At 36.4% G+C, this 27712-nt stretch overlaps 2 protein-coding genes across 3 annotated transcripts; both read right to left on the minus strand.

Moving 5' to 3' along the window:
- Positions 1–2405: 2405 nt before the first annotated feature.
- On the minus strand, positions 2406–17059 carry LOC306884476 (uncharacterized protein). 2 transcript variants are annotated; one of them, XM_079440368.1, is made up of 16 exons: positions 16860–17059; positions 12516–12589; positions 10257–10337; positions 10011–10067; positions 9151–9342; positions 8928–9053; positions 7887–7935; positions 7287–7377; positions 7056–7197; positions 6849–6953; positions 6217–6295; positions 5238–5271; positions 5036–5110; positions 4840–4942; positions 4656–4759; positions 2406–4512 (listed from the first exon to the last, which is right to left on the minus strand). In XM_079440368.1, the coding sequence occupies exons 1-16, from the start codon at positions 16912–16914 to the stop codon at positions 4386–4388; spliced, it is 1494 nt and encodes a 497-aa protein (XP_079296494.1). In that variant the 5' UTR covers positions 16915–17059; the 3' UTR covers positions 2406–4385. The 2 variants fall into 2 exon arrangements, with proteins under 2 accessions (XP_079296494.1, XP_079296495.1); XM_079440369.1 differs by having other exon boundaries at positions 2574–4512; positions 4624–4759.
- A 1480-nt stretch (positions 17060–18539) lies between these two features.
- Positions 18540–27617, minus strand: LOC306884208 (pyridine nucleotide-disulfide oxidoreductase domain-containing protein 2-like). Its single transcript, XM_079439927.1, has 16 exons — positions 27429–27617; positions 26719–26738; positions 26524–26617; positions 26176–26317; positions 25246–25366; positions 25017–25172; positions 23954–24045; positions 23722–23863; positions 23480–23614; positions 23003–23075; positions 21529–21688; positions 21163–21320; positions 20042–20124; positions 19211–19267; positions 18941–19061; positions 18540–18778 (listed from the first exon to the last, which is right to left on the minus strand). Exons 1-16 carry the CDS (start codon positions 27532–27534, stop codon positions 18708–18710), a joined length of 1731 nt encoding a protein of 576 aa, XP_079296053.1. The 5' UTR covers positions 27535–27617; the 3' UTR covers positions 18540–18707.
- Between the last annotated feature and the right edge of the window lie 95 nt (positions 27618–27712).

Below are 27712 nucleotides of genomic sequence, written 5' to 3' on the forward strand. Positions count from 1 at the left end.
ACATTTGACTGGTACAATGCTAATTCACCTAAAACTCAGGTACAGTACAGTGAGGTCTAGAAGCATCATTAGTAAAGAACACAGGTGATGATGTTCCTCAGCAAGTACATGCAGAGTGTCTAATGGAAATAGATGGCAAGTCCTCACTGACTGTCTGTGTGTGTCTGTGTGTGTGTGTGTGTGTGTGTAGGGAAGGCACGGGCTCTTAAGAGACGCTGCTGTGGTGGGGCGCTGCCTCAAGCTCTGTAATTACCCACAGAGACCCGGCTCTGCCCTTAGCCACAATTTGCGGTGCCATGAAATAAATACATGCTCTTCAACAATAAACAACTGCCTTTTCAAATTATAGCACCTCCTCCGGTTTACCCCCACCATCATCTCCTGTTTTCGCTCTCTTCGCATGAGTCGAAACTTTCATAACCCAGGCTGTAATAGAACAGCTTCGCACGTCCATGAAGGGCACCACAGTCTGAGAAAACTGCCATGGATTCCACAAAACGCAGCATAAAGCACTTGTTTTTATTTAATTTTTTTAAATGTGCTGCCACGCATCAGAGCAAAGTGGTGAATTACAATTTTGCCATTTTACTTGCATAATCCTTGCATAAGTTTAACAAGAAAAAGCTGTGGAAGGACTTTTTTTACATTTAATGCGTTAATTTATTTATTTGACAGCAAAATCTTTGTTAAAAAAATGTAAAATAGAAAATGTACTCACCTTCTGGCCATTCAAGACATATAGGAGTTTGTTTCTTCATGGGAACAAATTTTAAGAAATTTAGCATTACATCACTTGCTCACCAATGGAGTGAATGGGTGCCGTCAAAATGAAGAGTCCAAACAGTTGATAAAAATATCACAGTAATCCGCAATAATCCACACTCCAGGCCATCAATTAACTTCTTGTAAAACAAAAATCTCTGCTTTTGTAATGAACAAATCCAACATTTTAACCTTAAAGTGTGTTCCTCCATGTCCATCCACTGTTGTCCTCTCACAGAAAAATCCACAAACACATTTGTTTATGGATAGAGGGAACATGAAGTTAAAAACATCATACAAACTGGATTTGTTTCTTGCAAACACACAGCTTTTTGCTTCACTAGATGTTAATTAATGGACTGGAGTTGTGTAGATTACTCTGTTTTTATCAGCTGTTTGGACTCTCATTCTAACGGCACCCATTCACTACAGAGGATCCATTGATGAGCAAGTGATATAACACTAGATTTCTCTAAATCTGTTATGGTGATAAAACCCATCTATTTTTTGCATAGCCTGAGGCTAAGAACATTTCAGCAAATTGTCATTTTGGGTGAACTTTTCCTTTAAATGCTTTATACATAATGTTCAGTAAAATGTCAAATGCCAATTCGGTGTAATAAACACATTTACTGGAAAGGCCATAAGTCTCAAAGGCCACTTACCAACAGCTGTGTTATCAATAGACTTTTCCTAAACAATACATACAGGCCACAAACCACTGGCTCCAGGCCACAATAGCAGGCTGGTGGTCAAATGTGCTGTAGGTCGCACAAGTAATTTTTCCCTGATATAGCGGAGGCTTGCTTTTAGATACAGCAGACTCTCATACTCTGTGTGCCATGTGCTCTTCACATGGGACGCCTGTGATTGCACTAACCACAGGTCACTTTCAAGTGCTGCTGATGAAAGAGGAGGATTATTTTGGATGTCTATATCCTGCTGTGCTCAAGACAAACTAGATATTTGTATTAATTATAGAAACAGTATTATTCAGTAACACTATATTAAGTTTGTTTTATGCTGCTAACGAGTTTATTTTATTAAGCATAGAGTTTTCTGTGAATCCTGTACAAGAACTCCCTCTACTGTCAGCTGGTATATACACCTGAATTTAAGATTTATTCAAGGAAAGTGGAAACGGAATCTGGCTGCATTTATACTATGACATACATGATAATGTAAAAATGGTAAGAGTACCATTTTACTTTACCAGCTGTATTGATTGGATCAAAAATACAATACAAATTAATAATGTGAAACATTACAATTTAAAATAATCGTTTTCTGTTTGAATGCATTTTTTAAAATAATGCATTTCTGTGACCTTTTTTGTAAACCATGATACAGGATTCTTCTATTAAATTCAAAACAAATTATTTTTTTATCTTTGTAACTTTATAAATGTCTTTACTGCCACTTTGGATCAACTTAATGCACACTTGCTAAATAATTATTTTTTTTAAATAAAATCTTACGGACCCCAAACTTTTGAATGGTAGTGTATATTTTAAGGGCTTTTATTTTGACATCAGAATGTCAAAATTCCAATGCTAAATAGAAGACGGTAAGCTAGTATTCCAAATCCAATGACAACTCTGCTTTATAAAGGCAGAAGAATAAAAGGAAAAAAAAAATAATTCAAGCTTCAATACTTTTATTATGATTACTTTTTTCCAATGTGGTGCTAAATAAGGGAAAAAATACATTTTGAAAAGAAAATGGAGCATGAACGTGACAAAATTGGGAAAGGCCACGAAAGAAAAATAAAATAGATAAAAAGGTAAAAAGACACAGAAAATCCTCAATTTGAGTGATAAATATCCTTTAATGCATGACTGAACTCTTAAGGGCTCTTTGAGCAGCACAACAGTGAGAAATTGTTGTTTTCATACTTCTCAAAAAAAAAAAAAATTATTTGAACATACAGGCATTAAAAAAAAAACTAAAAATGATGAGAACCACAAGTGTATGCCTTAGCCCCAAACCAACAAAATTGACATTTCTCTGGACACACATTACTCTTCAGTATTATTCCATTCGCAGCCTACTGTAAAAGTCACGTCACCATTGTTCATGGGGGACCTCAGCTTAAATATTAATGCTAAAATAACTCATCTGATAAGCAAACATTTTGAAGGCACTCTGGACTATCACATACAGTCAAAAGAAGCCCAACTAAACTAAATGCACTAGTGTGACTACATCCTGCATAGAAACCCATGCAGTCATATCTAAAAACTGAGGAAAAGTCATTAACTGACACATCGTAAATAGTGTATCGTACAAAAATAGCAATGTGGTACACTAGGTAAACATTAGTGTTTCTTTGGTTAAGTGTGTCAGAACAGCACAACGAGGTTATGAGTGTTTTCAAATGCATTGAAACAAGAATATTGCTTTATTTGAATATTGCTTATCATACCAATAATAACTAAAAAAAGTGCATGCTGTTCTACAAGATGATGTCACGAGGTGGAAGACATGACAAAATATCTCAAACAGCTAACTTCCTTCTCATCCACTAAACCCAGAGCAAGAACGTTAAATAAAAGAGGAAATGATGAAAACCACCTTTGCGCTGATGGTATGAAAAGTGCCAAAGCAAGAGTTTCCTGCATGTCAGAGCTCTCGCATAAGAAAACCACAAGATTTTCTGTATTTCGTGGAGTAGCGTGACTGAAAACTGTGTTTGTGATCACATTAAGTGAAATCATTATTCCATGTTCATATTTATAGATAAATGTAAATAATATCTAAAAGGCAACGGCATCCCGATTGGAAAATACCATGAAAAAAAATACCACCGATGACCACAGATCATCAATACCTTCAGCAACACGATTCTAACCAAACATCTACTCGTCTTGAGGGAAGAGGATCATGTTTTAGGATCACTTGAGGAACAACCCATAGATCATCTGATATGGTAAAGTGCAAGACTGCAAGAAAAATCAAAAAGGAGAATTGAAAATTTAATCAAGAGATGTCATTTCTTTGAAAGATTCAAATAATTGCTTTAACCCTTTGCAATACTGACATGCCCTCAAATGTCTTAAATTTGGGGCCTTTTGAGAGAATTAGAAATATGGATGAATGAAGAGCTGGAGTGTGTTTGAGGTGGTGGAAACAAATCAAAACACACAAGTAAAACTAATAAGCTAATTTTCCCTGAAAGCCTTTTTCTCTCTCAACGTAAAATCCACATATGGCATAGTATTATTCTTTGGTACGATTCTCCCATCCTCAAATACAGTATCAAAGTCATTCTCTCGGGATGAACTCAAATGTCAGACCAGATCTACAGCACTTCTTTGGGTTGGTGGAGTTGGCACAGGAAGAGAGAAGAGAGCATACGATATGAGAGGCCGTGTAAACCTCAGCAGACGGCAATGCGGTCCAGCGATGCTCTGGCACTCTGCACCACCCAAACCTCACCTCAAAAGAGACACTTTTCCCAGAGTCCCATCTGCTTTGAAACCCCGTGAGGTTCGGAGTGTGACGGTGAAGCACTCAAGAGAGCCATCGTAAGACACAATACTGGTCCTGACCTACAGATAATCAAAGTGAAGATTACAGTCATTCAGTTCTTAGGGGAGAGAAAAAGAGAGGCTAGTGTTGACTCAAGGTTGCCAGTCTTTGCCTCGATGATCAGGAATGTGCTTATAGCGACACCTATCTCCAAAATGACAGCCGGTGGTCCTCCAGAAGTAACACTCATCTTCGTTGACAGGACCTCTGCGTCTTGGCCTGGAAGAACGACAAATTAATTTGTGTTTCTTTCAAAGAACATTTGCAGTTTTTTTTTAAGGAAGACATTAATTGGCATTAAAAAAAAACATCAAAAGCAAGCGCCTTTACTTTTCTCATTAACACCACAGAGTCTGAATTACCCAGCAGCCCCTGCAGGTTGTTGAATGGCAGGTGTCGGCAGGACTCTCTGAATCCGTCGATCTGGATATCGAACCACTAGTCGGGTATTCTCAATAAAATGTCCCTGAGAAGAGCGTTTTACAAAGGTTTTACACACAAATCTAAAAAATATGCATATTGGAAGATCATTAGGGTTTCACTCACATGGAGTTTCTCCATCGCACGGGAGGCCATGTTGGCATTCTTAAAGTTAACAAACGCACAGAAACGTTCATGCAGAACCCTAATGCTGTCAATTTCTCCATAACTGGTGAACATCATCAGAAACGAAAAGAAAAATGATTGGAAATAATTTTAGAACTAAAATAATGTAAAAAGCCAATGAGAAATGAGATCTCACATTTTGAACAGGTCTCGCAAATGTTTCTCTGTCAGTTCTGTGGTCACGTTGCCCACCCACAGGGAACTGCAAGGACTGGTGAAGGAGGGTGAGAAAATGACCGAAAGGGAAATACAGATACAGAATTAAAGGGAGAGAACAGCATTTAAAAAAATAAATACATGCACAGATTTAAACTGAAATCAATTATATGATGGCTTACCCTGGTTGGAGGAGAGCACAGTCCTGATTTGAAGCTGTAAAAACAAATATTTTTGTATTTCAAATTAGCCATGAGAAATTAATGGAGTGTGGTGAATTATCAAAAGTTTAGTTATGTCTGCAGAGCAGCATCAGCGCATTTATATAGAATTTAACTGTAAGCTGTTTTGCACATCAATTTTATTTGTGCTCAAGCTGCACAAAATTAAACTTATTTTTTAACTAATGCCAGATTTATACATTTGTTATATTCATCAGGTTTAAAACAAAAATAGAAAATAAATTAGATAATGTACATTTTATTAACTCATATATTATGACATAGAAACAAGCTAATAATAAGAAATATTTCTTGAACACCAAATCAGCATATTAAGAATAATTTCTGAAAGATCATGTGACACTGAAAACTGGAGTAATGATACTGAAAATTCAGCTTTGCATCACAGGAATAAGTTACATTTCATAATATATATTAAAACAGAAAACAGTTCTTCAAAATAATACTTCTGTGTTTACTGATTTGTGTGTTACAAAATAACTTGAGTACTGATTTTGGTCAAAAACACACTGCATGATTTTCTGCTGTCCCAGATGAAAGACTGGCATCGTGAAGCAATCGCGGCAATTTCTGATTGGCCACGACTGTTTCATGATGCCAATCTTTCGTCTGGGACAGCCAAAAATTGCACAGTGTGTTTAGGACTTAATGCATTGGTCTCAAACTCCTGGAGGGCCACATATCTGCACAGTTTAGCTCCAACCCTAATCAAACACACCTGATCCAGATAATCAAGGTCTTCAGGACCACTAGAAACTTCCAAGCAGGTGTGATTTGGAGCTGGTTGGAGCTAAACTGTGCAGAGCTGTGGACCTCCAGGAATTGAGTTTGAGACCAATGCTCTAATGTAAATTTGTGTAGCAATAGCACCCTCATGTGGTTCAATAAAAAATTAGGCAAAATAAAATAGAGCTCTTACCCTTGGCTGCAACAACAGCCTGCACCTTGTTGTATTTTTCCAGCAATTGAATACTCTGTTCCTCATCATAGCCAAGATCCTAACAAAGCGAACACCTTTATTCATTGCAGGCCTCAAATTATATTTCTGTGTATACTTTTCAATGGAATGCAATACTTTTGCTTCCAAAGAAGTATTTTTAAAGCTGACCGCAGTCAAAACTGAAACACTTCACTCAAACATGAAAATTATTTACTCGTCCTATTGTTATTCAAAACTTGTTTGACTTTCTTCTGTGGAACAAAAAAAGGAGATGCTTCGCATGTCTGAGCTGCTTTTATTCCAACCAAAGTTGTGTAGCTCCAAAAATATGGGTGAGTCATATGGACTCATTTTTTCCATTGGTCTTTCACAGAGAAGAAAACAAAGATTTGGAACAAAAAAAGGAGTAAATGATGTAGGAGTAATTTTCTTGGTTTTTTTTGCTTTCTTATGATATTGGCATGTCATTGTAGAGGCTTTGTACAAAGCAGCTTTGGGCATACGAACGTATAAATTTTATTAGCATATTATTTGTTCTCTGGAACTAGAACCAAAGACCTTTGTTCTTTATGCTCTACTAACTGATCTACAATGAGAAGTCCTGTCCTTACCAAAAGTTGTTGCACTTTACAGTACAAGAGGTCATTGACTGCTTCTTCGCAATCTTGGTCCAGTTTTAGCACCTGTTCCATGGCTTTCTCAGCTTCACTGTACCTCTATAACAAACAACCCACATACAGATTCATTGATACACAGCTAAATAGAGATTTCCTCCATATACAGGAAGAAAAAACAATAAATACGCCAATAGGTCATACCTTAAGCCCCATAAGTGCACTTCCCCTTCGGTAATAGCCTTTGGGCCAATCAGGAGCCATTTGGATGGACTTCTCAGCATCTGCGAAGGCCAGAGGATACTGCTCCAGACAACAGTAGCAGTAGGAGCGATTTCCAAAAAACCTGTTATGCAAAAATCAAAAAGAGTTAATAAAACAACAAAAAAGCAAAGACTATATGTGGATGTGATTTCATGTATATCAATGCATTACCTGTAGTCTTTCGGGTCACATTTGATGGCCTCTGTAAACAGACTAACAGCTTGTGTGTACTGACCCTCCTGAACAAATCGAATCCCTTTTTCTGGAGTGAAGACAAGGAATGAATCATATGAAGAGATTGATATGGAGGAACGTACGAGTAAAGAATAACAGCAAAAAATTTGACAATGATAATACTTTTGTGAAACTTAAGCATGTGATTTACTGAGAAGCATTTGAAATATTGAGAAAGAACAAGTCACCTAAAAATTAGGTCAGTGACTCCCTTTCATTTCTTTCCAAACCTATTTCTTCTAACATTCTGGAATATTCTTTTTAAATAATGAGAGTAAATGTGGACCGGGGCTGTCAAGTTCCAAAGTGACAAAAAAAAAAAAAAAATCATAAAAGTGATTCATCAGTCTTCTGAAGCCATTGAGATTTCATTTGTTTTCCAAAGAGAGTGCAGATTTTATTCCTTCCAGTTTTACCATTCATGCTCCATGGAAGGCAGAAATCATAGGAGATTGGAATAACATAACAGTACAGACCATGTTTAGGGTAAACTACACCCAAAAAAAAAAAATATCAAAAAGGAAAGAGATTACGCACCTACTAGTACGGCACTTCTTTTAGTTTTAGCATCTGATAAACCTATGACCTGTTTGAAAAAAAAATTATATTAAAGCAATATTACGTGTTATTTTCAACAATGTCAAAAGCAAAACACATTTAAAGCTGCATGAAAAACAACATTCAATATATGCTACTCTGAATTCTGATTAAATAGTTCAGGAAGGATGCCATATGATTTTCTGAAAGGATTGGCTGCCTCTCAGGTTTATTACTATTAATCTCAAATTGTATTGAATTACATTACTTTTGCTTCAAATAAATATTTTTAAAACTGGAAAAAAGGCACACAAGCTGAACATTCCTCTATTTTCTCATTCGAGTATAAATGTGTCAAAAAGAAAGTTTACAAATCTACTAATAAGACACTTCTTTGAATTTCTTTAAACTATTCACTGTATGCAACATTATAATTAGCACATCCAAAATCAATACACTATTATTGTACACCGTTTTTAAAAAGTTTCTTATGTTCACCAAGGCTGCATTTATTTGATCAAAGATACTGGGAAAACATTAATATTGTCAAACATTATTCCAAGTCAGTTTTGATCAATATAATGCATCCTTGATGATATTAAACAAAAATTACTAGCTAAATTTTGGAATGGTAGTGTACACTAAAATAACTACAAAAAAAAAAATTAAAGTAATTAAAGCAATATTTCACAACAAAAAAGACAGGTGCTATATAGGAGTTTGGTCTCATTACACATCTTTTTTAAAATATTATTTTATGCTCAACATGTTATAAAAGCACAACACACTTGGGCTTTCTAGGTAAAAGCAAAATCTACAGAACCACGAAACATGTAATCTGTCAGGACAGTGGCAGTACTGCCAGCTAAAAAAATAAAAGCCATCACGTAAGCCCAAATTGACAGCACCTATAGATTTATGAACTATGTTAATACCCAAGATTCCCAACGCCCAGGTTCAGCATTTACAGGCTCCACCTTCACGAGGCTCACAGATGGCAACAAAACACAGGACACTAAATAAACAATTACAAAAACTCACTTCTCCTGTCCTGCTCTCATTTTCCTTGTTCTCTTTCGACTTGTGAGCTCCTTTACTTTTAGCTTTGGGTCGAATGTGACTGACGGCATTGGCAACAAAAGCGCTGTTCACATCCCAGCCAGGATCCTAAAAATGAAGAAACAGAGTCAAAGTAAGCAACTGAAACAATTTTACATTCAAATAGCAAACTCTGGACGTCCATCAGCAGGAACAGTTTTCATACCTCCTCACTAGAACGGGCCGCCGGCTGCCGGTTGCTTTTGTTCCCTGATGCCAGTGGAGGTCCAGAAGGACTTTTATTTTGAGGAGCAACTGGCTTCTCGTCCACCTCTGAAAGGCCAATACATTCCACCTCCTCTGGCTCAGACTCCTCAGACTCGTCAAGTTCAGAATCAGCTCCGGCATCCTCCTCCCCCTGAAAGAAAAAAAAAAAGATTAATAACAATTGTTTGTTTTTATTGCAATACCAGTTTTGATGGCTATTTTCATGGACCGATCAATGCATTTTAAAAGAAATAAATAGTATTGACATACAGTAGTAATGAAAAACAACAACTGACAACCAGCAAGAACTATGAGAGACTTTTACATTATTACAAATAAATTCTATTTATAATAAATGCTAAACTTTCTGTACATAAAAGAATAAAGAAAAATCAGGGTTTCCACAAACACAAAGCTGCACTTATGTTTTTTTTCCAAATGCTTTTTTTCTTTGAGCATCAAATCAGCATATTAGAATGATTTCTGAAGGATCATGTGATTTTGAAGACTGGAGTAATGGCAGCTGAAAATTACCATCACAGGAATAAATTACATTTTAGAAGATATTAAAATAGAAAACAGTTTTTACTTTAAATGGAAATTATATTACTGTTTTACTGTATTTATGATCAAATAAATGCAGCCTTGGTGAGCATTAGTCACTTTTAGTGACTCCAAACTTTTAGACAGTAGCTATATGTAAATATGTAACTATTTTAACATGTTATCTTAAATAATCACGGCTGCCACAACGTTAAAAAAAAAAAAAAAGAACAGCGCTATCACAGCATCCTCAGCCTTAAACTAGTTTCTTTTTACCTGTTCAGTACTTTCATCCTTTTTACCCCGCTCTAGTTTCTTCCGCTGACGTTGACGCTTAAAAAAAAAAAAAAAACACAAATTAAAACATTTTTGGCAGCAATACAATGCATGTCATGAAGTCTATTTAGGGCTCTGTTAACAATAAGAAAAAAACAATGCTCAATAGATCTGCCCTGACAGTCAACTCTAGGTTAAAGTGGATTCATTCTTGTACTTAGTGTGTTAAAGTTAATTTCCTCTCACCTTCCTTTTGGCTTTGCGTCTCTCTGCTTTCCGTCTGGCCTTCTCCTCCTCACTAAGACCCTCCTCACCATTTAAGACATCCTGTAAAACACACAAACACAAATGTATTAGTGTATCAGGAACATACATACACTTCCAAAAGTATTGGGACAGTGAGGCCAATTCCTTTATTTTTGCTGTAGACTGAAAACATTTGGGTTTGACATCAAAAGATGAATATCAGACAAGAGATTTACATGCCAGCTTTTATTTCCAGGTATTTACATCTGGATCTGACACACAACTTAGAAGATATCACCTTTTGTTTGAACCCACCCATTTTTCATGCGAGCAAAAGTATTGGAACATGTGACTGACAGGTGTCTACAGCAAAAATAAAGAAATTGGCCTCACTGTCCCAATACTTTTGGAGGGGAGTGTATATGTAGATATTTTGTTTCGGAAGAGAAAAACTGTGCAATATAGCAACATAGAGCATGTCCTTCATTAAAGATGTTTAAGAAGGTAATCCAACCTTATTTGAGAGAGATTATTTAGTTACATGTGCTACAACAAGGTTGAAATGGTTACAAAACCACTGTGGAGGACTTCAGAAATCCATATTCAGATTGATAATGTAGAAATGAGTGAAAGTGAATGAAAACAGTATTGGTCACTCTATGAGTGGTTAACCAACTAAAATGCAAAACAAAACTTAGTCTTAAAGACGAGCGCAGGGGAAAAGCTATGGGCCAGAAGACAACTCTTACACTCTCTAATGTTATAGTCAGTGAAGAATGCACACTATCATGGACTGATAAGACACAAAAAGTTCCAGCATGAATGTAAAACATTCACCAAAATAAAACACCGTGTTCCTTGGAACAAAAGAGCCTCAAAGCAGCTGCACACTATATGCTGGTTCTATCTCTGTTTGGAGCATACTGACCTGACCTTAACCCAACAGATATGTTGAGGCCTGACTAGAAGATAAACTTCATGCACCATCAAAAACATCAAGGACCCGAGGTTCAGCCAAGATACCTACAATGGCCCCAAAAACATGTTTGGATGCCTAAAGCCATACCTAAACATATCAGTGCCTTTGCATTACACACAAATATCAAGGGGCATCCGAAAAAGTCCATTTTACACATTTCTTAGAACCGTTTGTTTTTACTCATTTGTACTACTGATTTTGAACAACTGGTGATTTTAACTAGCAAGCATTTTTTTCAAGCAATATAAAGCAAGTATACCTCAATATGCATATTATATATATATAAAATTTACTATTCAAAAGTGAGGGGCTGATTTTAATTATTATTCTCATAAAGGCAACATTTATTTAAACAAAAAATACAGTAAAAACAGTAATATTGTGAAATATTTTTATAATTTAATAACTGATTCTATTTAAATATTTTAAAAGTAATTTATTTCTGTGATGCAAAGCAGAATTTTCAGTATCATTACTCCAGTCTTCAGTGTCACATGATCCTTCAGAAATATAATAATAATAATAATAATAAGCTGATCTGGTGCTCAAAAAACATTTCTTATAATTTTCAATGTTTAAAACAGCTGTGCTGTTATATTATTATAAATGTTTTTACTGTTACTTTTGATCAATTTAATTAGTCCTTGCCATATAAAAGTTAAAAAAGTAAAGATAAATAAATACCATACTGACCTTAGACATCTGAACAGTCTAACATTTTAGTATTAATGTGTTTAAATAAATTTAAAGGGACAGTTCACACAAAAATTCTAATTCTATCATTAATTACGGATGTCGTTCCAAACCCATAAGACCTTCGCCACATGGACTGCGTCGTTGATGTCCTTACTACCTTTCTGGCCTGCTTGAACGTGGTAGTTCTTTTGCTGTCTATGCAGTGTCAGAAAGCTCTCGAATTTCATCAAAAATATTTTAATTTGTGTTCCGAAGATGAAAGAAGGTCTGTCGGGTTTGGAACGGAATGAGGGTGAGTAATGACAGAATTTTCATTTTTGGGTAAACTATCCCTTTAAACTTTATACATACACTCTTGAGGTTACTGTGCTGAAATCGTGCAGGAATAGTTGCCATAGAAGTTAAAAGATCTGAATTAAATTCATTACATTTCAGACTTTTCTGACTAAACTCTCAGTCAAAAAACGCCTGCGAACAGTTTGTTCAAAAACAGCAGAGAAACATGCAGGTCTTTTGACTTTTCATTACTGATTTAACTTACATCTTGGGCTAATTCATGAAAAAAAATCCCACTGTTCTTGTACCTGTGAGAGTGTGTGGTCATTCTGCTCGGGGAAGGCACCTGTGTCCATCTCCTCTGGCCTCTCATCACTGGAGCCTGTCGAAAGATGCGATAGTGAAAACAATCCATAAAGTCCAGTTCAAGCCAACAGAATCAGTCAAGCATTAGCCAACATCATACTTTCTGAGAGGCAAAACGTTCAATAACGCACAAATGAAAATGAACAAAAACCACTTGTTTTGTATTAGAACATAGTGAAATTCCAACAACATTTACCATTTCCTATAGTTCATGTGAAACTCAAAATAAAAAAAAACATCCATACATTTGTGACCACTTCTCATTCACCGCAAAACTGCCAGACCGTCGTTTTAATCAGAGTGCTACAAACCCAAGAAAACCTCACAATCAAGTATTGGTTTTACTTCTATAACTGCATTAGTTACTCTACAATACCTACATAAATTCAAGGTTTGCGTTACAAAATTGTAACCTTGACCGCTCATGATTTTGCTTTTTCACATTTGCAGGGTCCAGCTGTGCAAAGATTATAATTTCACATCATCTTTGCTACATACAAGCCAACCAAATCCAGGGCAAAATGAGTTATCAGCAAGAAGAAAAACACATTCACTCATTAGCCAACAAACATGGGACCTAAAGCCCTGCAGGAGTGCAATTCAACTGTCAGCTAGCCTAAAGTTTCCTTGCAATGGTAAAATTAGACCTTGCAGTCATTTCTCCAAACTGCATGGCCTCACATAAACTACACAGCTCAAAACATTCCTCAAGAAAGCCATTTACACTGCAGCCTAGTAAAGCAATACTTTCTCTGAAGATCATCCAAGGGCTGTACACAGAATCTCTTGGATTACAATTTGCAACTAGACGGATGTACTGTTACGTCCTCTAAACACGACAGCAACTTGTCCTTTAAAAATCATATTTCCCATGTTACAAAAACAGCATTCTTCCATCTTATAAACACTGCCAAGCTTCGAAACATGCTACCTGTTTCTGATGGAGAAAAGCTAGTTTATGCATTCATGACCTCTAGACTGGACTATTGTAATGCACTGCTAGCTGGTCGTCCTGCATCTTCAATAAACAAGCTACAGATAGTCCAAAATGCAGCGGCTAGAGTTCTTACCAGGTCAAGAAAATATGATCATATTACCCCAATTTTACAGTCTCTGCACTGGCTACCTATTCAGTTCCGTATCATTTACAAAATATTATTACTTGCCTATAAGGCCCTAAATGTTTTAGCTCCTGCGTACTTAACTTGTCTTCTACCACGCTATAATCCAACCCGCTCTCTAAGGTCGCAAAACTCTGGACTTTTGGTAGTACCTAGGATAGCAAAGTCCACTAAAGGAGGTAGAGCTTTTTCACATTTGGCTCCCAAACTCTGGAATAGCCTTCCTGATAATGTTCGGTGTTCAGATACACTTTTCTCTGTTTAAATCTAGATTAAAGACACATCTCTTTAGCCAAGCATACACATAGTCGTGAAAAAAAAAAAAGTCGTGACGTATTGTATTGTCAAGTATGGTGACCCATACTCGAAATTGGTGCTCTGCGTTTAACCCATCCAAGTGCACACACACAGCAGTGAGTAGTGAACAAATGCACACACACACACCTGGAGCAGTGGGCAGCCATTTATGCTGTGGCGCCCGGGGAGCAGTTGGGGGTTCGGTGCCTTGCTCAAGTGCACCTCAGTCGTGGTATTGAGGGTGGAGAGAGCGCTGGACATTCACTCCCCCCACCTACAATCCCTGCCAGCCGGGGACTCGAACCCGCAACCTTTCGATTACGAGTCCAATTCTCTAACCATTAGGCCACGACATAATGCATTTTATAATCTTGTACTGCAGTTATATCTGATCAAATGTACGTTATTATTATTCTTTAGCTTGGGTTGAACAAATCATTTTTGCTTAGATGGAACAGCAGCTACGCTAATTATGTCTCTATTTGTTTCTCTGTTTCTGTCACGGGATTAACATCCCGTGGTAACTAGGAATGACAACCTTCAGTCTGGATCCAACCCTTAAATAATCTGAGATGACCGAACACCTGAGGAAAGATAATGCCAACCCCTCAGAGGACCTCAGAGGATGCCAACGCTCAGACAACATACAGAATTACCAAATTTTGCCATAAGCTAAATATATTAAGGTTCTGCAATATATAAATATATTGTGGAAACTTAATTTCCTGTAGAGCTGCTTTGCAACGATTTTACCATCAACTAATGTAAGCAGATGGATTTCAGACTAATTTTTCAGTTTGTGTTTTCTTTTACGGGATTCCTGACAATTCAGTGATAGTTTTATTCTTGATTCAGCCCAGGGCTTTGCCACATTACAATAAGCAAGCATCTTCAAAATGTCCGAAATACACATTTTTGTTTGACATGAACAGCACAGAATGGCCAAGTCCCACTTTTTTAGCATTTGTTAACCAAACACTAACATTCCTGGCTCAGAAAGAGATGTGGCTTCGAGTTTTTAGAAGCTTGTTTACCGATTCCTTGTTACAGAGAAGCAAAGACACATTAGAAGCTCTGTATCCTCAATCACTCCCATTAGCCATTACCACACTCTTAATATCCCACTTACAAAAAAAAAAGAGATGCAGACAGCTTGCCTTCGGTTACAAATCACAGCCAGACTAACACCACAAAACTCAAACAAACGCAGATGTATGCTAGAAGCTGGCTGTGATCTGAGGTGTGATGCATCAGCTAGTACACTTCCTTAAAGTGACTCATCTCACTTTGATGGCCAGTGCGAAAAAGCTGATTTACCTTGGTAAGACACAAACCACGTGGCCCTCAGCTAGTCACAACTTCCTTGGAGCATGCAAACTGTGCCATGCAAATGATCCCAACTGATACTGTTGAGAGTCAGTATGCGGAATCCATTTGATTAAAACAGCAGTTGAGAATCATGATTCATACTACAAATAATTAAATGCATGCAACAGCAGAAAAGACAAGCGAGGATTGTAAGGTGTTACAATGTTAAAGATGGTCATTTCAAAATGTGAAAGCTACTTGGACTACGTGACAAAACATCTCTGAACCTTTTACTATAAATGCAACAGACAGGCAAATGGCAATGTACAGCAACAACCCTGGAGAGGGGGAAAAACTATGTACACTTTAGCATTTTACGGTGATGGATCTTGTGCATATTTACATACAAACATTAAGTACAGCCCAATATTAGACAGTACTTCATGTACACACACAAAACGCACAATTAAAAATCAAGCTAAATAGGTTTACAGCCTGATTTCAAAGAGGAACCTTTTCAAGTTCCTAAAAGAATTTTCATTCCATAGATCTTTAGAAAATCATTCATGCAATGGTGCTTTAAAGAGACAAGACAACACAACCCTGGTCTGAAGAATCCAATTTAAACTGGTAGCTGTGTTTTGGAACATTAAGAGGTTTCTATATGACTATTGGCTGGTCAACTAGCTACATGTTTCATAAACCATCTTGCCCAAATTAATTGGTTTACCAGCTTAGACTAGATAAAAACCAACAACCATGTTCAAAAAAAAAAAAAAGCTACAAGCTTGTATTTTCAAGATTAAGAACTTTTGTTTCAGTTCCAAAGAACCATAGGGGTAACTCGAGAATCCTAAACAGTTCTTGATAAGAAGGTTTCTTGCTTCTTAAACACTGGAAAAACTTTGTTTAGAATTGTAAAAAGTCTTGAGGCAACCTTTAAACTCCCAAACTGTGCTTTTAATTCACAATCCTACAGAAATTATTACAAACCATCACTAAATTAGGATGCATCTGAATTGGTTAGTCTAAAAATGTTTATAAAATCACATTCATACAGGAAATGATCTGTTGAAATCAGATTTAGTGTCTCTGTGATTCACAGGCCTGTTGCATGTGGTTTCTTAAGTATTTTAAATAGTTTTCAATAATAAACAAACTGTTAAAACAAAAAGCCTGTAATGAGTGTATATATTACTTTTCTTTAATTGCATTCCTTTAGAATCTAGGAGACTTTAACAAGCAACTTGAGTTCATTATTCATCGTAATATTTTAATATTTAACATTAAATATGGATTTGACAGAAAGTAAGGTCTGGAAACAATTAGCCTACAATCCACAAATAAAAACTATCCGGGTGACAACCGCAGTTACGTGTATTTAAACAATATTTGCATAATTGATATCATGATTTCTTTGATACACTTTTATATCTATATAAAACTGACTGGTGTAAGAAACGCGCTTTAAGGCGAGATAAGCGGATGGTGTCGTGTTTTACGGCTCTGATTCATGGGAAAGTAACTTTATAACTCGGACAGACATGCAGATAAACTCACCGCTGAGCCCCAGTAACCGGCAGAAATCCAAACTGAACTTCATTAGTCCAACCATCCAGCATTATTACCCGCAATAGCAATACAGGGACGTAAACACCAAATGAATCGTCATATTTAAACTTGTGGCGATAGATGTGTGGTGTTTCTCTTCCTGGGCGTCGAGCGAAGCGTCAGGCGGGTGTGTTGAACCGGACTCAAGCGCCTCCCAGCTTCTTAAAGGGCCTCAGGGGCCACAGTGTTCTAGAGCCACACTTCTCACTATGGCATAAAGCTGTTCCAGAAGTAATCCACAAGACTCCAGGCCATCAATGAATGTCTTGTGAAGCAAAATCCTGGGTGTTTGTAATAAACATATCCATTATTAAGTTGTAATTCCATTTTTGTTTCTATATTGCTTACTCCAGTGAAAAAGCCATCTAGTCTGAACCAGGAGAGAAATATACAGATCAAGCACCATTTGCAACTGAAAACAGTACAAAACAGTTCTAGAAGAAGGGCATCTTCCACTGGATGAAGCATTATTATTATTGATTATGGACTTGTATTTTGGCTGGAAGCAAAAGTTTAAAATTAAAATGCCTTAATGATAGATTTGTTTCCTATATACAGACAGATTTTCTCTTCACGAGACATCAACTGTCTGGACTCTCATTCTGACGGTACCCATTCACTGCAGAGGATCCATTGGTGAACAAGTGATTTAATGCTAAATTTCTCCAAATCTGTTCTGATGAAGGCACAAACTCACCTACATTTTTGATGGCCTGGCGGTTAATACATTTTCAGCAAATTCTCATTTTTTGGGGCGAAATATTCCTTTAAGTTGCATTTTAATCCTCAATAAAATCATTTTTTGTTTAGTCGCTATATTGTAGCTTTCAGCATTTTATTGAAATCAAAAGTTAATCAAGAATTGTTCAAAATCATGGCTATACCTTTCTTCACAATGGAAATAGAAAATGGAGTGCTTTGTTGTATACTGCACATTTATCATATACGTAGTAGGTCACCTGGTTTTCAAAGAATGAAGAACATTTGCATACTGTGCAGAGTTTACATGCTACTGAGTTTTACAAAGGTTAGCATGCTATAACTAACAGTCTTAAATAGTTTCTTTTTCTACAGTGTGTGTGAGTGCTGTAATTTATGTACATGTAAGAATTATTTGCATTATAAAAATCTTTTATTTAATATATTAATCAAATGTGAATTCTGCAGTTTTGAACTACTAGCATCAGCACAGAGAAAAGCTAAAAAGTATTTAGAAAAATAAAGCTTCAAAGCTTCAAACACCAGCCCCCTACTATCATAGCACCAAATGAGTTATTTGGTCTCAAAACAATGTCAGTTTTTTGTAAGAACATTCAGTGTGGTTTCTAGTCACATGGTCCATCACAAGTTAAACAAAACCTGCAAAAGTAGCCTATTCCTTAGTCTGGTTAGTCACCATATTGATTTACAGTCTTTACAATGGCACACACTGTATTAAGGTCCAAGATCATGTAATTATTACAACTCTTTGTTTTTGAAGTTTTGATCTATTTTTTTTTTGGAAAGACGTTTCGACAGTTGAACAATCGCTATGTTGTTACAGCTGAATCCACTGAACACGCTGTACTTCAGTCCTCGCTCATTTTCATTCCTGTCAAAAAGCAAATATAGTCATACCCTGACTAAGGTATATTTTTTATTCAAAATTTCACTGAAAAATACATGGAACATTTTAGAACATGAACATTTTGGGAGTGTTATAAATACAGAATAACCACATACAATGTTAACAACACTTATTTGTCTTTTAATTTAAACATCCCATTGGAAAATGATATTCCCCACCGAAGGCCAAGATCACAGTCGCTTGAAATCTGCTAGAACTTTGAGAGCTGAATTCCAGCCAGCTGCACCCATAACACCTCCACCTGAATGAGACAAACTTACATAAATGCTAGATAACACAGGGGAGGTCATACATATCAAGCTCAACATTTACCTGACCTGGTTTTATGAAACCTGATATCACACTGATGACATTTCTAAACCCAATACGTACTCTTTTAGCTTTTATTTATTCAGGCACTGACCTGGATGGCTGCCACTGCCACATAAGTACAGTCCTTTGACTGGTGAGCGGTAGTCTGCGACAGAGGGCAAAGGTCTCGCCAGGTAAAGCTGATCCAAGGACATTGAGCCATGAAATATATTCTGTGGCATAAAAATAAATGCAATGTTTGGAATGGTATGACGTGCAAATTAACAGAGATTAAGAGATAAAATCAGCCATGAAAACTACTAACAAAACAAAGTTATGAATTTAGGAAAAGTCCATGTTTATTAAATTTAAATATTCATACCCCTCCAGTGAGACCAAAGACCCTCTCCAGATCAGCAGGGGTTAAAAAAGTCGAATGCTGTGAAACAGGAAACAAAGGACCAATTACAACAAAGATCTTATTATTTTGAGGCAAGTGATATTACTGCGGTAGCACAAACAGTGTGACTGTGTTTAAAAGCAGCTAGTTCAGGACGTTCCCGTCTATCAGAGTGTGAATTTTTGGATGATAACAGTGGAAGAAGGGTCTGGCTCACCTAATGTTTCAAAATATTATTGTAATGATTTATCCTTCAGAAATTATTCTAATATAGTTTTTCTTGATTGCTAAAACACTATAACCAGGCTTTTGAACAAAAATTTCAAAACCATGATGCCACTTTTCAAAAAGCACACCCATTTTGCTGAACTATAAACGCTATTCCCTGCTTGAGTCATTGGTGAACTGTTACTGCAAAACTCTTGGCGCATTTCTCTAAAAAGAAATTAAATTCTCAAAACTACTTGTTCAACCTCTACATCATCTAGTCACTTGTGCACATCATGAAAAGTTTCTCATTCTTTTGAACAAGTTGTGATTGCTTTATAATTTGCTTATTTATAATTTTTTTGTTTTGAGTGCGCAATCCGACATGCGGTAGGGTATCACGCACAGCACATGAGTGAATATATCGCAATATCCGCCTTTGATCTCGTAGCTATCTGTAGGTATCTACTTCGAGAGCTCAGAACTGTCCATCTTGACTGTGCTTATTTCACTCCACCCCTCACTGTAGCCGCCTACTCTCATCTACATTTCAGGCGAGGCGCATCTCAAACAAGCCTAATAATAGCTGTCATTGCGTTAGTGTACTACTGAGCCGCGTAATGTGTTTTCTTTAACCGATTTCTGAGGGAAACAGTGTGAAACCTTGCGTGTTCGTTCATATTCTACATCTGCATAACAGTCGATATAGTCCGCATAATCATCAGTAAAGTGTATTCTCAGATCTGAGGTCTTATATCACTGTATTAGTTCACTGAGGAGCGTTACGCGTTGTTGGGGAATCCTGGAGTGTGACGTATGAGGGGAACACCAGTATTATAGCACAGCGTCACACAAGCCATGATACAAAGTTACAGAAACTAAGCAACAGAAAGCAATATATGTCTTCCTCAGATGTATACCTTATCCAGCTGCACCTTAGTTTGATTTAACCCACCAGTACACAGCTTACATTCATGTAATACCTTTCTAATTACATTAAAATTACAGAATATTACACAGGCATAAGCTACTTAAAAATAAAGTGTATCATGATTGTACTTAAGTGTACTAGTAGCTGTGTAACAGACTCGGTCTGTTACAGATGTGTAACAGTAGCTGCCTATTACATCTACATAATTACAAACCATTCCATAACTTAGTTACATGTAAGTACATTTTATTTCATGTAAGTACTATGACTACTACTAAGTACTTAATTAGGTAATTACTATGTATTATGACACCTTAAAATAAAGTGTTACCCACATTTCTATTAGACTTTTTATAAGTTTGCCATGAATTGTTCAAGTGAATCTTGACTTTCATTAATGAAGAGAATATAGATTTTAAACAGCAAAAACTGTTTTCAACATTGATAATATTAAAAAAATGCTTCCTAACCACAAAGATTTTGAAGGATCATGTGACACTGAAAACTGAACATTTTAGCTTTGCCATCAGTGGAATAAATTGCAGTTTTTAAATTGTATGTTAAAATGTATAACAGATACATAGGATTTCACAATATTACTGTTTTTTTATATTATTGATTAAATAAATGCAGCCTTTATGAGCATAAGATTCTTCTTTCAAAAACATTAAAAAAGAACTCAACAAACCTGTTTAGGTTACACTTTGAAAGACCTCCGAGACCTTTTACAAACACAAGGCTTATAATGCCTGTGCCTGCAAACGGCACAAAAAAATGCAAATGGGGTATTAGGTACCTGTATCAGCAGCAAATCTCTCCCTGTCCTCCTCAGTCCAAGCGCGGCGACCCTCCAGCAAATATGGAGTAAACTGGATGAAGAGAGACACCACATGACAGCCGGGGGGCGCTAGAGTCGGATCCAGCACTGAGGGAATGGTCATTTCTATCATAGGCCTACACAAAAACACCAGAAGATGAATAGGGATATCATGTAAATCACTGTGGTTCAGTGCATTGAATGGAAAACCATAACCATAAGCCCTGTCCACGAGCAACAGATGTGTTGTCTGTGAAACTCATGGGTCATGACTTGCAAATTCAGATGTCCCATGCCTTCATGTGTGTAATGTGCAAATATTAGTTGTTCCATTATAATCACTACTGCAGGTTTTGCCAACCTGGAGGATGGGCGTTGCTGCAGGCCTCCTCCAGCACCTCCACACTCTCACAGTTCAGGTGGATTGAACACTGATGACGGGGACCTGGTTTTCCATCCGCACTATTCGGAGCAGCCAAGAAATTAGGCAGCTTGTCTACAGCCACTATTCATGTGCAAAGGACAGAGATTACAGAGTTGTTCTAGACTGTCAGAGATTACAATTGTTGTTCTAATCAACAATTATACAGGAAAAAGACAAACTGAACTCCATCATTTACAGTCCTTGCAAGGCAGCACCCTAGCTAACAAAAGTACGTTCCAAGAATGTTTTTCTAATGTTCCCAATGTTATTCCTTTGAATATTCAAAATGTCTTGCTTATGGAAGCATTCAAGAAACATTTTCATTTTATCATTTTGCAAACATTATTGGGTTGCTACATTTTTGAATGTTCTCTCAATGTTCTGATAAGTAGTAACATAAAAAAAAACCTCAGCTGAATGTCCGAATAAGATGTTCCACGAACAATGTATAAATACGTTTTTGTGCTAATGTTATGAGAACACCAGATAACTTTGAACAAACTTTCTATTAACATTACTGAAAGACGTTAGTTTATAACTTTGGAAGAGTCTTGCCAGAACGTTAGCCAAAGCCAAATGTTCTCTGTTAGCAGAGATTGTTTATATTCCTCAAATTTTTTGCTTAGGAATTTGTTCAACAGATCAAACTCCCAACTGCAAAGAAATTTTTTATTAGTACTTTTGTCATGTTTTGCAATATCTAAACACTCTTAAATCAAGAAACATTTACATGCGAAGCCAAATTTAGATAGAGCCTTGTTTTCTGAAAAATTAAAAACAAATGATCAAAATTAATCGACAAAAATATTTGCAAGAAAAAATATCTGCCAAATTTAATTTAAAGGGAAAACCATTTTTTTTTTTTTTTGACATTTTGCTTCTTAAGTAATTGTATTTTGATTTAGGAATGTTTCAATATTTGTACTGGAAAACAAGACAAAAATGCTGAGGAACAAAATCACATTTCTATCTACTTTAGACCAAAATGCTTAACATGCTGACTTTTTTTTAATTTTTTTTTTATTATTATTAATTATTTGAAATGATATTAATAATTGTTTTAAACATTTAATTTATTATTAATTAATTTGTAATAATTTCTAATATTTATTTTTTTTAATTACTGACTGATTCCTAAAAAATGACAGTGATGTCATCATAAAATTTTGGACTGTGAATTCCAGCTGGTATTCTTTGATGCTCCTATTAGCATGAAGAATTATATTTGGTCTTGTCTTGCTTGCTTAGTGTCAAGACAACAATAGAGGATCCTTACACAGAACCTAAGCCTGAAATATAAACACACCTCTTTTGCTGCCTTGCAAGCACTGTTTTTGTTCTTGAAATGCATATTTAGTTTGATGAAATGAAGCATTAAATTCTCTGTAATCGTACCATTTATCTTGGTAACAGGAGAGGTGTAGTCAATCTGATCTACAGCTGTGATGAATGCCTCTGGCAGGGCATCCTTTACCAGGACAACCACAGACATCAATTATTCAGACTTGTCATTAACATTTAAGTAAAACGGTTGTTAATTTTTCCACATTACTATTATTAATTTTCACATTGGACTAATAAAAAAAAGGTTCCACTGGATTCTTAATGTTGTGCCTGTATATATAGATATATAATCCTACTCTAAACTGAACTAACTCACATGTGGACAGTGTTGCCAGTCAAAGAATTGGGTCACTCCTTGAGTAAACACAGATAAAGTGACTCTAGCTCAAGGCCACAACAAAGTGTTGGCAGAATAGGATGACATTAACTGTGAATGAATGACCTAGACATAAAAGCAAATGCTCTTCATCCCTTTTAAACATCTAAAAACGAGCAGAACTGGCACGGTCTCGGATTTCAGGTCTGTACCTGTGGTGTGAGCTGTTTGAAGGTGATGTAGGGAGTGGCGTTGGACAGAACCGCTTTACTGTGGACTTCACTTCCATCTGTCAGCACAACGTCCTTGGCAGAACCATCCTGACCAATAAGGACCTGTTCAACGTCCTACAGGCCCCAAGGAAGGCAACAGATTAATATCTGTGAGACAACCGATTCTTTGGAATGAAACAATGGCTTTAGAAAACGGTTACACCTACTTCCTGAATACTAACCCTGTTTGTAAAAATATTTGCTCCGAGAGACCGGGCAGAGCAGGCGATCGATTGAGACACTCCACCCATTCCTCCCTCCACGTAACCCCAGGCACCTTTCTCTTTCTCCAGCTCACCCATGACATGGTGCAGTAGGACGTATCTACAAGATTAAGCATACAGTATCCACAACAACAAGCAAACATATTCGGAATCTGTTCAAACACATAAATGTCAAACTATCCTCACCCACTTTGGATTATTTGGGCTTGTGTTTGCACCAATCACAGAGTCAGTGGCTAATGTGGCTCTCAACGGCTCTGATTCAAACCAGCGATTGAGCACCTACAGAAAAATAAGACTTTAAAAATGAAATTTTTAAACCAAAAAAAGTGTTCAATGTTCATGTTCATGTCAAGAATCACATCCTCAAACCCACAAATAGTTCATTTCTTAGGCAATGCTCATAAATGATTTATATTTTTTATGCATTTTTCAGATAAAACTTTAAATATACAGTATTGATCAAACTTTTGAAATAATCTAAGATTTTTTTAAAAGACATCTCTTATGCATACCAAGGCTGCATTTATTTGATCAAAAGTACAGTAAAAACAGTAATATTGTGAAACATTATTATGATTTAAAATAACTGTTTTCTATTTTAATACATTTTAAAATGTAATTTATTCCTGTGATGGCAAAGATGACTTTTCAGCAGCTATTTCAGTCTTCGAGAGCATAAGAGATTTCCTTTAAAAACATAAAAACAAAAAAATCTAAATTATCCAAACTTTAAAGCATCAGTGTAGATGCGGCAACAATAAATCTGCCATTCTAAAGTGGCAGATGTGTTTAAACTTGAGCACAATCCAAAAAAATCAGAGGACAATACCATTATAGTGATAATCTGACATATGAGCAAATGTACATTTATGTACAATGTTTGACCCCTAGGGGACAGAGTCTCAAACTTTTATGGAGACCCTCGGGCCTATATTATAGTTTTACTTATTTTTGGCTTCTTTGCTGTCAAATTTGATCAGAAATGGCCAAGAAATTGTTTTTAAGATCTAAAAGCAGGTGGATGGCACAGGCCAGTCTTTCCAAATAGGATACAAAAATCAGAATAGACCTATAGTTATAGGACAGAGACAAAAATCATATTAAATCATATAAATTATGTATATTTAGTTCATTATTTGAGCTACAAGGCTGTGTAGGTAGCTTTCACAGCATTTTGTTTTTAGTGTCACATGCAAGTTCATGAAAGTGCTCTTGTAAAAATCTAATTCCTCTTGTCAGTGACACTAAACCTTGGCATCTTTCTCTGAGAATTTGCCAATCTCTTGCTGGGTCTTTGTCAGGTCAACTCCAAGCGTTAAAGACCGCGGTGGTCGCCCTCTTACACCATCCTCCAACATGGGGGTAAAAGAATAGGGGTCCCTCATGTACACCTTGAGGCCATGTTTCTGCACAGAAAGACACACTGTGGAGAACTGCTGTCATTTTAGCTTGAAAGGGAAAAAGTAATTAATCATCTACCACGTGTTTCTTCTCCTTGTGAAAGAGAAGTGTGCTTCTTGTACTGAAAGTGATCTTGTAGTGTCCTTCAAATCTTAAAAGCATATATAAAAAATTATACTTGCAATAAAAATAAAAATCTCTTGAGAGAGTACACATTTATGACTGTTTCACACTCATGTACACTCATAGAAAAAATATGTAATAATGTCAGATTAAAAGCATTACTTTAAAGTACATTTTAAATCACAGTTTTAATAATCTTCTGTCATGCTTTAAAGAAATAGAAATGACATTAAAAAGTATATTTTAGTTTGCCATAAATGCTTGTCAGCACACTTGGCAATACAAACATATTTCAAAGACAACACAAGTAATTATGAAATTACACTACCGTCCAAAAGTAAGATTTTTATTGCCTTTTATTATCATCAAGGCTGCATTTATCTGATCAAAAATAAACCAAACTTTTGGTAAAATTGTGAAATATTATTACAATTTAGTATAAGTTCTCTGTTTTAATATACTTTAAAATTAATTTATTTCTGTGTGAATTTTCATCAGCCATTACTAGTCTTCACTGTCACCTGATCCTTCAGAACTCATTCTAATATGCTGATTTATTATAATTGGTGGAAGCAGTTGTGCTGTTTGCTTGGTTGTTTATTTATTGGTTGGAACCTGTAAAGTCTACTTACTATCACTTTTAATCAGTTTAACAATAAAGTAAATTAAAGCTGAGTAAAGTATTAATTTCTTTAAAAAAAAAAAACTAAAAATCTTACCGATCCCAAATGTTTGAACAGTAGTGTACATATAAAGATGCCCTCCTTATGTAAGAAAAAAAATGCATTTAATATTACATTTAAACAATTATCTGTAATTATCGCAAAAACCATGCAATTAAAAAGTATTCTAAAGTGTACTTCTTTTTCACAAGGTTTTCAGGACCGTCTGAGGCACAACACCATAGGAGATAAGGGGGAGCCGATCAGTTTTAAGAGAATCGGGGATGTAACATCAATACGACCATCACCTTGAGCTCCAGGTCCTGGTAGACTGAGCAGATAGGAGGCCCTGGAAAAGTGGAACCCTGAAATACACAGCCGAAGTCATGCAAACTACACTGATTCACAGCTGAAATCTAGACAATCTAGACTTAAAATGCTTAGACTACGTAATATGTCAGTTCTGAATTTCTAATTATTGATGACAACAGAGTGCTTGAGAAACTGGTCTTTGGCCAGTCTGTAGGGGATTTAGGTAAGCATGGTCTGGGTGATAAACCTGAACTGGCACCTGGAACAATCTCTTCAGATACGGCTGCTCCTCCAAGCACATGTCTGCGTTCCAGGACTGCTGTTTTCAGGCCTCCCTTCTGCAGATATGCTGACTGGGTAAATCACAACAAAAGGATTCTTGAGATGAAACTGTTGCGCAACTGGTGTGGTCAGACACATGAGATGAGATACATCAGATTTGGTGTGTACTTACAGCAACAAGCCCATTGTGACCTGCAAAGAAATAATAGGATTGTAGTTTGTTCAAATGAGTCTAAATTCTACAATCATTTACTAGATGTTGAATAATAGCAGATGTGAATTATTATCTTCTGAAACATAGAGGTTATGAAACAAAGTATGACTGCTTTTCAAAGTATGCATGAGTTTGCAACAACATATTTAGCATAATAAAAATGATAAAATGCATGATTTTGCAGTATATAAACTTCTACTCCTGAAGGGAAAGCATGAAAAGTGAATTCCAAATGGAGCCGCGTTAAAGCTTTGGACGCTTTTGGTCTCATTGGGACATTTATAAACAGAAAATCATAATTGTTTAAAACTATTAATTCCAATGATTAGCGCCTGGTTCACAAATATACATTTCGATTCAAAAACAAAACAAAAACAACCCTCACAACGACGCAAACACGTCTGTGACTGGTCCCAGCGTTGAGAAAAGTAACAGGCGTCACGTGACCATGTTGTCTGTGCGCAGTTTTAAAAGTGGTCTCAATAATCATTTCTAGCTATACAACGACACTGATGAATTATAATTAAAAAAATAAAGTTAAAATACACACTCATGAGGTCACGTACCATAATTATAATTTTCATAATCGAAGAAAAGCCCCGCCCAGCCATGTTACAACTTTGTTCTGTTACTTTAGGCCGTGCATGTAGGCTATGTCTGTAACCTACCTGCACCGATAATAACCGCGTCATATTGAGGTTTGAGGGCAGTGCTGTGCCGTGTCACTGATATAACCCCTCTGTGAGCGCCACCTGCTCTGACAGCCGCAGCCATGTCCCGTCCTGACAGCCCTGCTGCCTCAAACCCAAAGCTCAAACTCCACAGCTTCGCCCCTTCTACAGTATACTGGCCTGGGAGAGAACTCCAAGTACAAGCTACTTTTCTCTTCTTGAAACACTCCTCCCCCACATGCAAAAAAAAAAAAAAACACCCCCGAAACAGGGCAACACTG

Source organism: Barbus barbus (assembly GCF_936440315.1).
Source record: "Barbus barbus genome assembly, chromosome: 18".
In the NCBI taxonomy this organism is placed as follows: Eukaryota; Metazoa; Chordata; class Actinopteri; order Cypriniformes; family Cyprinidae; genus Barbus; species Barbus barbus.